This window comes from Lolium perenne, chromosome 4 (assembly GCF_019359855.2).
Source record: "Lolium perenne isolate Kyuss_39 chromosome 4, Kyuss_2.0, whole genome shotgun sequence".
Lineage (NCBI taxonomy): Eukaryota > Viridiplantae > Streptophyta > Magnoliopsida > Poales > Poaceae > Lolium > Lolium perenne.
In genome coordinates, this window is record NC_067247.2 from 89566891 (window position 1) to 89580691 (window position 13801).

Below are 13801 nucleotides of genomic sequence, written 5' to 3' on the forward strand. Positions count from 1 at the left end.
CTCGGCAGTCATGAACACCCTGTCCAGGACGCAACGGACTGGGTCAAGCTGGCGATTCGTCCACGTGTATCTGGCGCCCGTCCTACGGACCTCCCTGAGAGCAAGGGACGCGATACAGTCGTTGAAGCGATGCACCCGAGGCCAGTCAATGTTCGAGTTATTCTTGTCCTCTGATCCCCTAATCAGGTTAAAATCTCCACCTACCACCAAGGGAAGGTGAAGGACGACTCATCACTAAAATATATTATAAATCGAGGAGGATGCAGTGATGCAGCCCATCTTACAGCCGAGAGAAGAGAGCCATGCTGTTTGTATAAGGACGACGCTAGCCGTCGGTCGGCCGAAAAATCGTGCAAAATCGGTTGTGGGCCCCAGTACGTAGCCGACGCTTTCCGCTGGCATACGCTCCTCTCTCCCGTATGGGTGGACCCCACAATATGTACGCGTCAGTTACAGCCTAGTAATCTACAAAGAAGCAGTGAACGTTCCATCTGGTTACTGTTCACGCCGGTGGAGTCTCTGCTGCTCCGTGTGATCAAGTGGATTGTGGAGCCTACAAAAATGCAGCTACGTCTTTTCAGTATTATCTACACACACTGCTACTCTAGAAAATGTTCACCAAATGTTACATTTTTTTCAGGGCAGCACTGGCCTTGGCCGGCTGATATGAGCATGAAAATCGACCGCATACCGCAAAGTCAGATCAAGATCCGACGACTGGAACAAAGTCATGATGTAGTTTTTATTTTAACCCCTAGTTTTTGAGCAATTAACCTGTGGTCCAAGCTTCTTCAGTTAAACCCGAATGGGTATACCTCTTTAGCCCACTTCTTGGAGATGATTACAACAAATATGCCACCGCGGTGATTCATAGCAGATGATATTAAAACAATAAAATCACCCCATATACAAAAGATATATACTATTACAACAAAATGTTGCAACATTTATAAAAAAAGGAATACTACAATAAAGTGGTTAAACCAACCTTTTGTTGTTGTAGCTTGATTTGCAACAAAAAAAATACCAACAATTTCTATAAAAATGATAGTCTATTACAACAAAAATCTATATGTTTGCATACAATGAAAATTGGTCAAGTAACAATTAATTTGCCATCGATTGAATTACAACAAAAATCACCAACTATTTTAGCAAGAGCCACAAATGATTACAATAAAAAAGCCATATGTTTGCAAACAATACAAAGTGGCCACAAAACCTTGCAACATCTCGCGTATATTTTCACAACAAAATTGGTATGAGTTTGTAACAAATTAAACCCAAGTATGCCACATTGAAACCCTACATCTATATCATATGCTGTGAAAACCATACAACATCACACATGTGGGTTCACAACATATCGTGTGTGAGTTCACAACAAAACGGGTATGAGTTTGTTACAAATTAAACACACGTATACAATATTGAAACCGTACATTTATATCACACACCACGAAAACCATACAACATATTACATGTGTGTACACAACATTTGATGTGTGCGTTCACAACAAAACGCGTATGAGTTTGTTACAAATAGAACACATGTATACAACATTAGAACCCTACATTTATATCATATGCCACGAAAACCATACATGTGTGTTCACAACATATCACGGGCAACATATATCGTGTGTTCATTTAACAACATATTGAACAAATGTATGCAATATCATAGACCAGAGGCACTCCCTCGATCGACACCGACATCATCATCCACAAGTTGCACACCGGCATCTCATATGTCACTCCCATCATTGACGACATCGTCATCATCGTTTCTCTTTGGTTGGAGGAACTATCGGCAGAGGCGTCCTTACAATCACTGACATGGTTAGCGGTGTTGTTCCTACCATCAGTGGCATCGGTGGCAAGATCAATGGCGTTGTACCTACCACCATCGGTGTCATCGGCACTATCGGTGAAGTCGTCCCTACTATTAGTGGTGCGGCTGAGCTCGATGGACACGAACGCAGCCCAAGCTAGTGTAACTTGTACGTGTGTTTCAACGTAATTTATTTGTTGCGCACACGCAAACAACAAATAGGGCAGCTTCATGGTACAAGATTAGTATGTATAGCGGTTTTTATCCCGGCAAGATCGAAGCTACCTGCATGCATGCAAGTAATAGTTAGCGGCACCGTGCATGCAGCAAGGCTAGCGAGCTGCCCATGCATGCATCAACAGTACACAATAAAGCTAGCTACCTAGTCTCCCCTGTGCGCGCGAGGTAAGAAGCTGTCGGCACGCAGACGTTCACGCTTCTTGCTCGGATCGGTCGGCCGACTATAAGTGTTTCCCTTTGTATAAGCCAAATCTCAGAATTTTTGTACTACAACTTAGTTTCTAGAATTTCCACTAAAAAAACTTAGCTGCTACAATCATTGTAATTAAATATGCGAGATATATAAGGAAACTTCAAAGTTCCACTTCAACAGATAATATTTAAAAAAAACTGATATGCAGAAAATCTAGAGAAGTGAATGTTTTTCTTTGGTACTAAGCAAGACAGATACGTCATCAAACAAAAAAGAAACAAAAAGGAGAAGGCAACAAACTAAAAGACTTACCGAATCAATATGGCAGCTTGATAAAGCTTTTAATCACAATACCAAGCAAAATTAAACTAGCATATCGCTGCCAATGACAGATAAACATTGGGGCAAACCAACATGGATGCACCATGCTTTAATATTCTTTGGCTCATCAATGCAAGTTACATATCCAAATATACACAAATGGCCTATATAACACCACTCTGAACTTGTGGGAGTAACATTCTCACAAGAAAACATGATTCGAAGTGACATTTTGGACGAACCACTCTCTTATTATGTACGGCAAAACAATGTATTTGAAGGGCAGCCTTGGCTTATAGGCCAAAAGTCATTTAATTGCTCTACTATAAACCACTAAAATATGGAACCAACGGATCCCAAAAGAAGAAATCAGAGAACCATAAGACCTATAACCTACTTGAATCTAGTCAGTTATCATTAAATCATTAGGAAGTTGTCCGAAAATGTCAGGGCAGTCTTCCCAGCTGCTATTTTCTCTGGATTCCCAGTAACCACCAAGGTAGCGGTATGTGTCCGTACCTTTATCCTTCGCAAACCACCGAGGTTTCCACCCGCTCTCCTGCATCTTCCGTGCCTGCAGCATAGTTGGTATCATAACATGATTCATGAAGAACTAAATAGCAAATCATGTCAACAATCGAAATAAGCTCAACTGATTTAATCTTCCAAACTTCCTGAGTTCAAAAATTGTGCATTAGATCACATTATTCAATTCCAAAATCATTTAAGCAGACTAAACTTATTAAGTATAAAATTGTGCGTTTATGCAGCTATTTCTCATGTCTCCTGATTTTTCTTTGCCAAACTTTTGGGCTGACATGAACTGGATAGTTTCCGTTTTCCATGGCTCACGGTCAACTGCGGGGTCCATGAGGAACTTTTAGTTGGCTTTTAACCGAAATACTTTAGAAAAAATAGTGTAGCACTGACTAAACCAACATTAGGACTTCGTTGCCAATGGAATGTTTCTGATTTCTTGTAATCTATCAAGCAAAACATAGTGTGAACAAACACAAGTAGGCTGACACGAGCAGGAATAAACAACCCACGATTATGTGCACAACATGGTAATTGCATGTAACATGTTGCAAGGACAAGAATCAGGCATACTGGCAGTCTCATTCATAACTTCCTCAGGTTAACAAGACTAAGGAGCTACATAAAAAATAAGTGCAAGGGTCGTCTCCAGCTCTAAGTGTAGAACAGCACAGGATCTTATGATTTTTATTATCTTATGAATTATTATTATTATTATTTCCCTTTGCCAATCTCAATGGAGGTTTCTGAATTATTGCTTTTTTTAGATGGCAGTTGACTAGTCTGGGTATCCTTGAAAAATAAAGATGGTAGTTGATGGTTTCTGGACAACGCAGTACAGCTTCCTTGTTTGCTGGATTGTAACATAGAAACAAGCTCAATCTAATCCAAACTACTCCGTATTTTAGAAAAGTTATCTCTACTGCTGCCTTAGAGGATCGAGTTGGCAGCGCTATGGGAGCCTTGTGGTGAAGAGCATAGGATCTTGTACTAACACAAAGGATTTTGTCACTGGCGTGAGCATATCCATGACCATCTACGCAAACATTGACGCCATATTTTGTTCCATCCACAAATTGCACAACATAACTACGTGAAGAGTTCAGCTGAACTAATGAATATATATGAGAACGAGAACATGAAATTATTCAAAGCAGCCTAGATAGACTTATCCATAGTTTACCACAATAAAAAGGTGATGGGTTCAAGTCATAAACTAACCTGCCGTTGTCTCTGCTCAAGTCTCAACTTCTCAGCATTTGCTCTTTCATATTCACCATTCTCTAGGCACCTCTGGTCTGGTCGCAATCTTGAGTCTGTTGGTGGTAGTTTTTCCTGCATATAGGTTGATTGGAAGAAACAAATCGATCAATGGTACGAGTGTACTGCCTATACCACTATATCCGTATGAGTGAATTTCAATATGAAGGCAATAGTGATACACATACCTTCAATCCAGGGGTAAGTTCATTTAGTGTGATTGCAAAGCTAGTCAAATTGTACCGAGTGGGAAACTTGGGCGGTTTACTCCTTTTCCACAACAAATGAGCCTCAGAGAAATTTTCTGATCCCTTGCCTTTTCCAAAGCAATCACCCATCACATAGTGCATGCTTTCATCCCACTTCCCAAAGAGTGTAGCAACAGTTCGACCACTTCGGTCCTGAATAACACCTTGGACCTGCACATATGTTGGTTGAACTCTGCTGAGACAATCTAAGAAGTACATAGACATGGCACTGCAGAGTAAGGTACTCTGTCATAAAAAAATCTGGTGTTTTGTGAATGAAAACATGACCTTCTAAAAACATCGTGCAATTGTTTTTCAAAATTATTGACAAATGAAAGGATAAGGGTTGTCAAATGGAGTCTTCATACTTTCTTCACCTAATGGATGCACGTGCATACACTATTCAGCTGATAAAGCTTGTTGTCAACCCATATTATAATGAAAGTAAATATCAGCACGATGAAAGAAAACAAACGTCAATTGCTTGAAGAGGGGTGCTAGAAGATACACATCGGCTGGGAGACTTTTGTAATTCAAACTTGCTTCAATTACAGACAGCACCTACCGCATTTTAGGGCTGACATCTCTAATACAGAAATTTATTTCTAAAATATTCAACAAACAAGGGGGAAAACTAACTCATGATGGAAACCTAATATATGTAGACTAACTGAATGTTCTAGCTGACCAACACAAGAAGGAGAATGCATTGGCCATCGCCTACATGAACAGTAATGTACTACTGTGCTTCAGACTTCAGTATCTTTAGGTCATTGATACAAGCTGCCACCTCTTAGGCTCCACACCTTAACAACAGTAACAGCAGTCTTGCAGCATCATTCCTTTCTTTAGAGTTGTTTGGTTGATGGAATCAAAGGGATGGGAACAATGTTGGAAAATAAAGTGTCATATGTTTGGTTGGTGTGATCAGAATTAGTGTCTATTGGGATGTGAGTCAGTGAGCCTTATGCTTTCAGTTATCTCTGTTTTATTCGCAAAGAGTAGGTGGTACGCGAATGACATCAGTACTCATTTTCTAGATAAATACCCACCCTGTACTTTATTTATCTTACGATGATACCGTTCTAAAAAACCATATGGACAAACGGCCCTCTGAGTTCAGTAAATGATGTACATGAGCCAAAATACCATTTAATTTTACTGTGTGAAATATTGCTTTATTTTCTCGAAAGTGTATGTCACAAAGCTTGTACAGCAGAATGGAAGCTAAGAACAATCATATCAGCTATCTCACTTACACTGGTAGTTCAAGAAATGCATTGACACTAATGCAGTAGAACTCCCAACGTTTTGAGGCTATAACACAGATACTCAACCATTTCGAGTTACATTCTATGATGGCCAGGATTCCCAAACTTTGAACATAGCATTGAAAACGCACTGTTTTCGGAAGGAAATAAATACACATATTTTTTTTAAAAGAAGGCCTTTCCACAGGCACAGATGCATCACTTGCCTTAACTAGAACAGATGAAAAGGTGTATCTTAGCAACAAACAAATTGCTACTTAAATGGAGAAATAGATAGAACAATGAGATATGAACAACCAGTATACAAGCAAATTATTAAATACCTGATGAGGGTTGCGATCAATAATTGACTGCTCCTTGAATTTCAGCTTACATGAATATTCACGGTTGCCTTGAATGCGCATAGTGCCATAGTGATCACAGTACAGTTTGCCCAATATGAGATTGTAAATGGAAGTGGTCACCTGTGATAGCATATTTCCTGTCAAATGATTTCACATATTTGACTGACTGTAGGAAATTAGGTCATAATACCTTGCTCCATTGGAAAACTTCACCATCATCAAACTCCAATGTTAACATACCAACAGGATCAAGTTGAATGGATCGACCCCAGAACTTGCTCTTTAAGTTGCTATCTGCCCAAAATCTCCAGCCAGTTCCTTCACAATGGCATGCAACAACCATAGGATGATGACTGACCTGCCAAGCGGTAAGTACTTTTATGAACCAACGAGCAAAGACAAATAGAAATATACTTGAAGAAAATCTGTAGTAGCATCAGGTATCTGTGAGTCTAAAATGAGAGGCTATTTGATGACACAAGAGCCTTAGAATGGTAAATCATGAGCTATTAAGTTGGAGCAGTATTTTGTTGTTGTGGAATACTGCTCTAATGCTCCATCTATTTAATATTCTGTAAAAAAACTTACAGTAATCTACAAACAGAAAACGCAAACAAGCGGGCTACTGTTGAAAAAACAGTGGATACATATTTGAAAAGTATGTCAACCCGTGTCATCTTAATGTATAGTTGATGCCGGTAAGGCACATGTAATGCTACATAAAACAGATTTGGTGGTAAGGAACAGTGAGGTGATGGTTTGTATTAAAGAATTCTTATAGGTATAAAAATATATCTCGCAAAAAAGTTACAACAACAAACTAGCAAACTATGAGAAAAAGAACGGTAGGAACAACTGACTATGTTAAACCAACACTAAGAACTCGTTCTTCATATTAATGAATTTTTAGAGGTTCATAACCAAACCTTTTCTGAGAAAAAACGGAGGCCTTTATCTGGATAATCTGCTTCGTAGGTCTCACCAAGAAGGGGATTAAAGGGCTTGCAGCTCCTTCCGTCCGTTGAGGCATAACCAGAAACAGCAAATGCTGCTACACTAAGAATCCTCATAAGACTATCCCCCTGAATATTCAACAAAAGAGATGCAAGACTCATAAAATGTGATCTTTCGCATGGGAAAAGCATACAAAATGTTCCCGTGACCAAGCTGAAAAATGGGAGGAAGGAGAAATACCCTTTTGCCCCATTCATATGCACGATCAATAAGGTAGGAATACTCGAGATCCTCATAACATTTTTGTAATGATGAAAGAGGCTCATTGAAGTAAACAGGCAGACAGACTTTGGTGAGATCCTTCCCTATGTTGTCCTTGATCATTGACCACAGGCTCACGCCCTTCTCTTTCTCAACGGGATCTGGCAGCTTCTTACGCCTTCTTACGTATGGATAACTAATTCCAACAGACTTCATGGAAGGATCAATTCCATCCATTGGATAATCATCCTCGTCATCTGAACCAGCTTCAGATCTTTGGAAATCAGATCCACTGCTTTTAAAAGAGCTTGACGAAAGAAAATCTGTTGTATCAAAATAAATGTTCTCATCCTCGTCTGTCTCTTCTTCAGCAGGATCTTGTGGTTCATTATAATCATCAGATTCACTAGCACTTCCTTCTGAAAAAGAGTGATGATATTAACTTTTATCCACAAAAGTACATCAATAATGAATCAACATTGAGGATATACAATCGAAAAAGAGTTTGGAAGAAAATAACACTGTGAGCTGCATGCAGGAGAAACAAATGTGCGCGTTCAAGGCCTCAGAATATTTGTATCTAGGAGCAGCAATGAGGAACTTATGAAAGAAAAAAAGGTGAGGGCGAAAAGATCTAGATTGATCTCGGAAAGTTCTACTAAGGGAACTACAAGATTCACTGTTCTAGTTATCAGAGTTTCATACGAGCCATGATTATTACACATAAGGATCAACTGAAATTTTACAACTCAAGTAGCTCCTTACAGAAATGACAGATTTGCATACAACAAATTGCAGCTTTTGAACATTTATTGGAGGTAATCCAATTATAGTTGGCAATAAACTTAAAACAATTCTATTTTGATATGATCAGTGATGTCCAGAATAGTGCACTTAAGCTCTTCTCTTGAAGGAACTCCAGCCAAGAAAATGGGACACCAGAAAAAGAGTTTGAACATTTATAGGAGGGTAATCCAATTATAGTTGCCAAAAAAACTTAAAACAATTCTATTTCGATATGATCAGTGGTGACCAGAATTGTGCATTTAAACACTGCTCTAAAAGAATTAAAGGAACTCCACCCAAGAAAATGGGACAACAAAAAAAAAGATTGCATGCATGAATAACTTCATAACCACTCTGGATTCAAAATATCCCTTGAATGCCATGTCCATCTAGTATACTGCAACTGCTTATGCATGACAGTGGTTTGGAAACATTCCAGCAGACCAAACAGTAATGCTCAGTCGAATCCACACTACCACAATTTTTTTGAAGTTCGAGAGTTTCAGGCTTACAACTATGTTTTAAATGGTGTATATCCACTTTGGAGTGGCATTTACTCAGACAGTTACAGACCAACAGTACTCACTGAAATATCAAATTATCCCTTAGCAAAAGCATGGATGAACCATAATGGTCTTACCCACAAATTTGCAGCCACAAAGGTAAGAGTGCACGCATAGAAATAACATGTGTAGCATTAACATTTAATTGATATTCAACTTTTCATACCACTATACTTCTCATTCCTTGGTCTAGAAGCAGAACCGTACTCTTTTGACTGCCTTTGGCTCTCGTCAACGAGGGTATTCTCCAAATCAACCTTTTCTGTCTACAACAAGGCACCAGAACACAATACTTTGTCAGATGAGGGTATCGATAACATAAATTCTGAATAGATCTACAAATTATTAGGGGTTGTTTGGATACATGGAATATACAGAACGTGTTTCCTACAAATCAGAATAAAACATTGTTAGGATACACTTAGGATTTCGTGGATATAGAGAACTTGGTTCTCCGTAACCTCAGATTTTGCATTTTGGGAAAAACATGTATTGGTAGTTTTCCTAAATCCTGATCTCCATGCACTAGATAACTCCTTCCATCCCACTCTTTTCTCAAAAACTTATCCACATTGCTTTCCTTTGCCGCATGCCCCCTCGCAAACAAATCTTCTAGCCCATACATGGTTTTTTATAAACTGTTTTTTAACCAAAAAATAGTAAACTGGTTTTCCTAAAAATCAGTCTAAAACCTGTTTCCTAACTTGGTAAAACTGCACCTGTATCACCTATAAATTGTAATGTGTGTGACACATGACAACATGCTGAACTGTGCTGAAATATCAGATCCACATGTCTCAGTAGCATTGTCAAAAAGGTTGTACTTCGATTTAAAAACAGAGTTATTAAGTAGGCACACCTAGACAAACATGAATACAATTAAAACCACAAAATCAAGCACATAAGTTGAAACCAACTAGTGAAACAAACAAAACCACCCTGTAAGGATTTCCCATTTTTTGTCAAATAATCAAAATTATACAGAGTGGCAGATACCATGTGGAACCCCAAATTGAGCACCAAATCATGTGTGGACGTTTTTGGAACTCTCAAGATGGCCAGATTAGAAATACATACAGCAAAAATTATGCATGAATAGTGATATGCCTTTTTTCATGCAGTAATTGCATTTTCTCTATCTTTCAAATGTGATTTGAGTTTTATCTTGAAATTTTTACAAGGCTGTAGAATGCACCTTGTCCAGCATTACATGTTTCTGGACTACTTATGAAAACATTCTCACCTAGTTTCCATGCAGTCAATGATCAATCCAGGTTTCCACATGATACATACTCAGATCGCAATATTCAGTTTGGATGATAGCACATTAAATTACATAGGTCAAGTACGTCTGACAAAGTAAATAAAACAGCAGGGCAGAAAATGAAGTACAGCACGGTGAATTCGCATTTCCAATGTGCAAAGCAGAAAATGCCAAAATATTCTGTACGTCAAATGTTTATCAGTAGCGATGTGCCTATGTACTTTTTTTTAGATCAGTAGCTGTGTACTTTTTCTTCAACTAATCAAAGCATGTACCACCAAATGGGGAACATCACGGCAATGGATGGAAACCATCCCTGAATGCGCAGTCAAATTCTGTTTGAAGCCAAGTAGTACGAGCAAAATGTCAACAATACCTCTAGATGGCGTAGGGTGTCAAGGAGCAGCGCCTGTTTCTGCTTGAGGAGCACGAGCTGCTTGTGCAGGGCCTCGAACTCGGCACGCACGATCCCCTCGCTGTCGGCAATGGCCGCCTCGCTGACCCCTTCCTGCTGCAGGCGCTGCCTGAGGCGCTCGGTGGAGACGGCCGCGGCGGCGGCGGTGTCCCCCGGCCCCACCATCTCGCTGGTGGACATCCTGGGGAACATCTCCTTGGTGGCGCGCAGCGCCTCCAGCCACACGGCCCGGTCCTCCCGCGTCTCCGCGCGCAGGTGCAGCCGCTTGGTCCCCGAGAAGATGGAGAAGCGCCTGTCGTCCGATCTGCTCTCCCTGACGGTGGAGACCTGCACGGGGATCGGTTCCAGCGTGAGATACGGGGAGCGAAATGGATCTGCGGATCACGCATGGGAAGGGAGTAACGGGTGGTGAGGACCTTGAGGTGGATTTCGCCGAGGGGCTTGCGCGGCGGGTTGTGGTGGTGGTGGCCGTTGGAGTGGGGGGCGGAGGAGGAGGAAGTGGTGGTGGAGGGGCGGGCGAGGCGGCGGAGGGAGTCCTCGCCGATGACCTTGGCGGCGCGGTCGGTGTCGCGCGAGAGGAGGATGCGGTCGGGCCCGTGGATCTTGTAGTAGGAGAGCACGCCGTCGCTGAGCGCGAACCAGCGCGGGCGCCAGCCGCGGCCGTAGTTGACCCACTTGTAGAGGACCCCGGAGATGCCGCCGCCGACGATCTCGTTCAGCTTCACGCCGTCAGGGGGCGAGGTGGAGCCGCCGCCGCCGCCGCCGCCGAGGCTGACTCCGGAGAGGCGCACGCGCCGCTCGCCGGGGGTGTTGGTGGTGGAGCTGGTGCGCGGGGTGGGCATCGACGGTGGCGGGGGCGGCGGCGGCATCGCGGCGGGGAGACCCGCCGCCGCGGAGGTCTCGGCCGCCGCCGTGGCGGCGGAGGCGGCGGGGGAGACGGAGACCGGCGGCACGCAGCAGAATGGGTGCATGTGGCGGCCGGGATCGGGGCGAGCGCGTGCGTGCGCTGGCCGCGCTGGCCGGCGAGGAGGCGGGCGGGCGGGCGGCCCGGGGGAAGCGGATAGTATCTACTAGTACTATGTTAGGTTTAATTTTGTTTTTATGGGTGCGCTGGGAACGGGCGCATTTTATGGGGGGGAGGTGGGTGAGGGGGGTTTAAATGCGGCAAGGAGTGGGGTAAACGGCTGCTCCGGCGGTACTTGGGGCCTTCTTTTTTGCTTGGCACGACTCGCTCGCAGTCGCCGGTGGGTGGGACGACGACGATGACGACGGAGCCGTGAGCCCACGACCGACTGGCGATTTGATCACGAGTCGTCCAGGAAGACGGAGAAGCGGAGATACGTGGCAGATGCCCACGGTGGCATCTTTTTTGCCTTGAGTGTCATTTTGGTCTCCGTTGGCTTATCCAAAATATTGGCACAGCATTTTTATTTTATGATATCATTGATTAGTTTTTGTTTACTACTATGTCTTTTATGTAGGTATTTTTGGTTTATATCTTATACTACACAAGAAGCATTTAGTATGTTTTGACTTTGTGCCCAAAAGTCTCAAAACAATGTCAACCGATTAAGTAATCGCGAGACGATAATGAGCTACTACTTCCTTATCCATAGAGTATATGCAATATATATTTATAAGGTATTGCAGGTGATAAAAAAAAGTTACCGAAATGCCAATTAGATTTTAGTATGGGATGATGATGTACCGGCACGGGTTGCCGAAGTTTTGGTGGGTGATCTGCCCATGTTATCATAATAAAGGCTGGTATTTTCAAAAAAAAAAGTTACAAGTTTTGGCAGATTCTATGAAATATAACTCAGCATAAAGTACATAGGAGTACGACTTGTACTTTTCGAATGACTGAGAATAACCAAGCCATTATGATAATTTCAATTTATTTTGTATGGCATTTAAAGGAATACTCGAAAGCAACTAAACAACGACTCAACGAGTGATGGCCAGCATATTGAGGTAGAGCAACCAATTGAAGTAGACAATCCGCCAATGAAGGATCTAGAATTTTACTAAATCAACGGGGATATGAATGATATACACATATCATGTAAATTTAAACTTTGTCAAGGATACAAGACAAAAATAACCAACACATGTGTGATGTGTTCAAAACTTGGCAAAAGCAAAAAAATACTTACAAACAAAATCTTTCGGTATGGCCTTTGTTCTTTAGAGAAACTAGGAAGTGTAGCGCGGCGCACGCCGCGCCTGTGGTGTCGATCATGTAGAATATGTAGTTAACACTTAGTTCTTAGGAGCTACCTTTTTGTAGTTTATGGTGGCCGTATGTGTGTAGGGAGGTGCATGTGATCAATTTCGCAAAATCAACTTGTGACATGCATGCGATCAATTTCGCAAAATCAACTTGTGGGGCTCATTTTTTCCGCATTTGTTGTTGTCTAATAGTTACCGTTGAAGGATTAGTCCTCGTAGAAAAATTAATATCAAATAATTACCATAGGAACATTACTATTGAGGCTAAAGATTTGTGTCGAATAATTGCCGGTGTGCTTATGAAGGATTAGTGTCAAATAGTGAATGTCAACGGCAGATCTATGTCGAAAAAATATTGTCCAAGAAGTTGACAAATCGTTGTCAATGTAAACGTGGTAAAATTATGTCAGGGAAAATATTTCGAAGAAGTACTATCAAAGAAAAGAAAAATAACAATGTGGGGATACCTAATGGTGGGAAATTTCCCATGAAAAGTTATCTCGAAAACTTATGGCCAAAGAATAGGGAGAATATTCTTGACGGATTACTGTTACTATCGACGAACTACTGTAGGGTAACTACCGTGGAAAAATTACGGTCAGAAAAGTGAGTGGAAGAACCACCGTCGAATAATTGAAAAAAGCGATGTAAAAAAAGTCAGTGCTGGAAGGTAAGTACCGCGGAGCCGATATGTTATGTCAAAAAGTTGGCGCTATCACTGATTGGATGAAAATAATTATGGTACCTATTGGGAAAAAATAATTACGATCAATTGAAGAACTATGTTAAAGATTTAACATTAAAATAAATATGAGGAAAGTGCCACCCAAAATAACGCAGTTGTGTTGTATAAATTATAGTAGCATGCTGTTATTGTTTACGGTAAAATGAAGAACTATGTTAAAGATTTAACATTAAAATAAATATGAGGTAAGTGCAACCCAAAATAACGTAGTTGTATTGTATACCAGTATAAATTATTAAAAAAGCGATGTAAAAAAAGTCAGTGCTGGAAGGTAAGTACCGCGGAGCCGATATGTTATGTCAAAAAGTTGGCGCTATCACTGATTGGATGAAA

At 41.3% G+C, this 13801-nt stretch overlaps 1 protein-coding gene across 1 annotated transcript; it reads right to left on the minus strand.

The window, feature by feature from the left end:
• Positions 1 to 2666: 2666 nt before the first annotated feature.
• LOC127293245 (oxysterol-binding protein-related protein 1C) lies at positions 2667 to 11535 on the minus strand. Its single transcript, XM_051322826.2, has 10 exons — positions 10908 to 11535; positions 10453 to 10818; positions 8979 to 9078; positions 7443 to 7882; positions 7175 to 7330; positions 6439 to 6606; positions 6228 to 6368; positions 4574 to 4804; positions 4347 to 4460; positions 2667 to 3162 (listed from the first exon to the last, which is right to left on the minus strand). The coding sequence occupies exons 1-10, from the start codon at positions 11460 to 11462 to the stop codon at positions 2992 to 2994; spliced, it is 2442 nt and encodes an 813-aa protein (XP_051178786.1). The 5' UTR covers positions 11463 to 11535; the 3' UTR covers positions 2667 to 2991.
• Positions 11536 to 13801: the final 2266 nt, after the last annotated feature.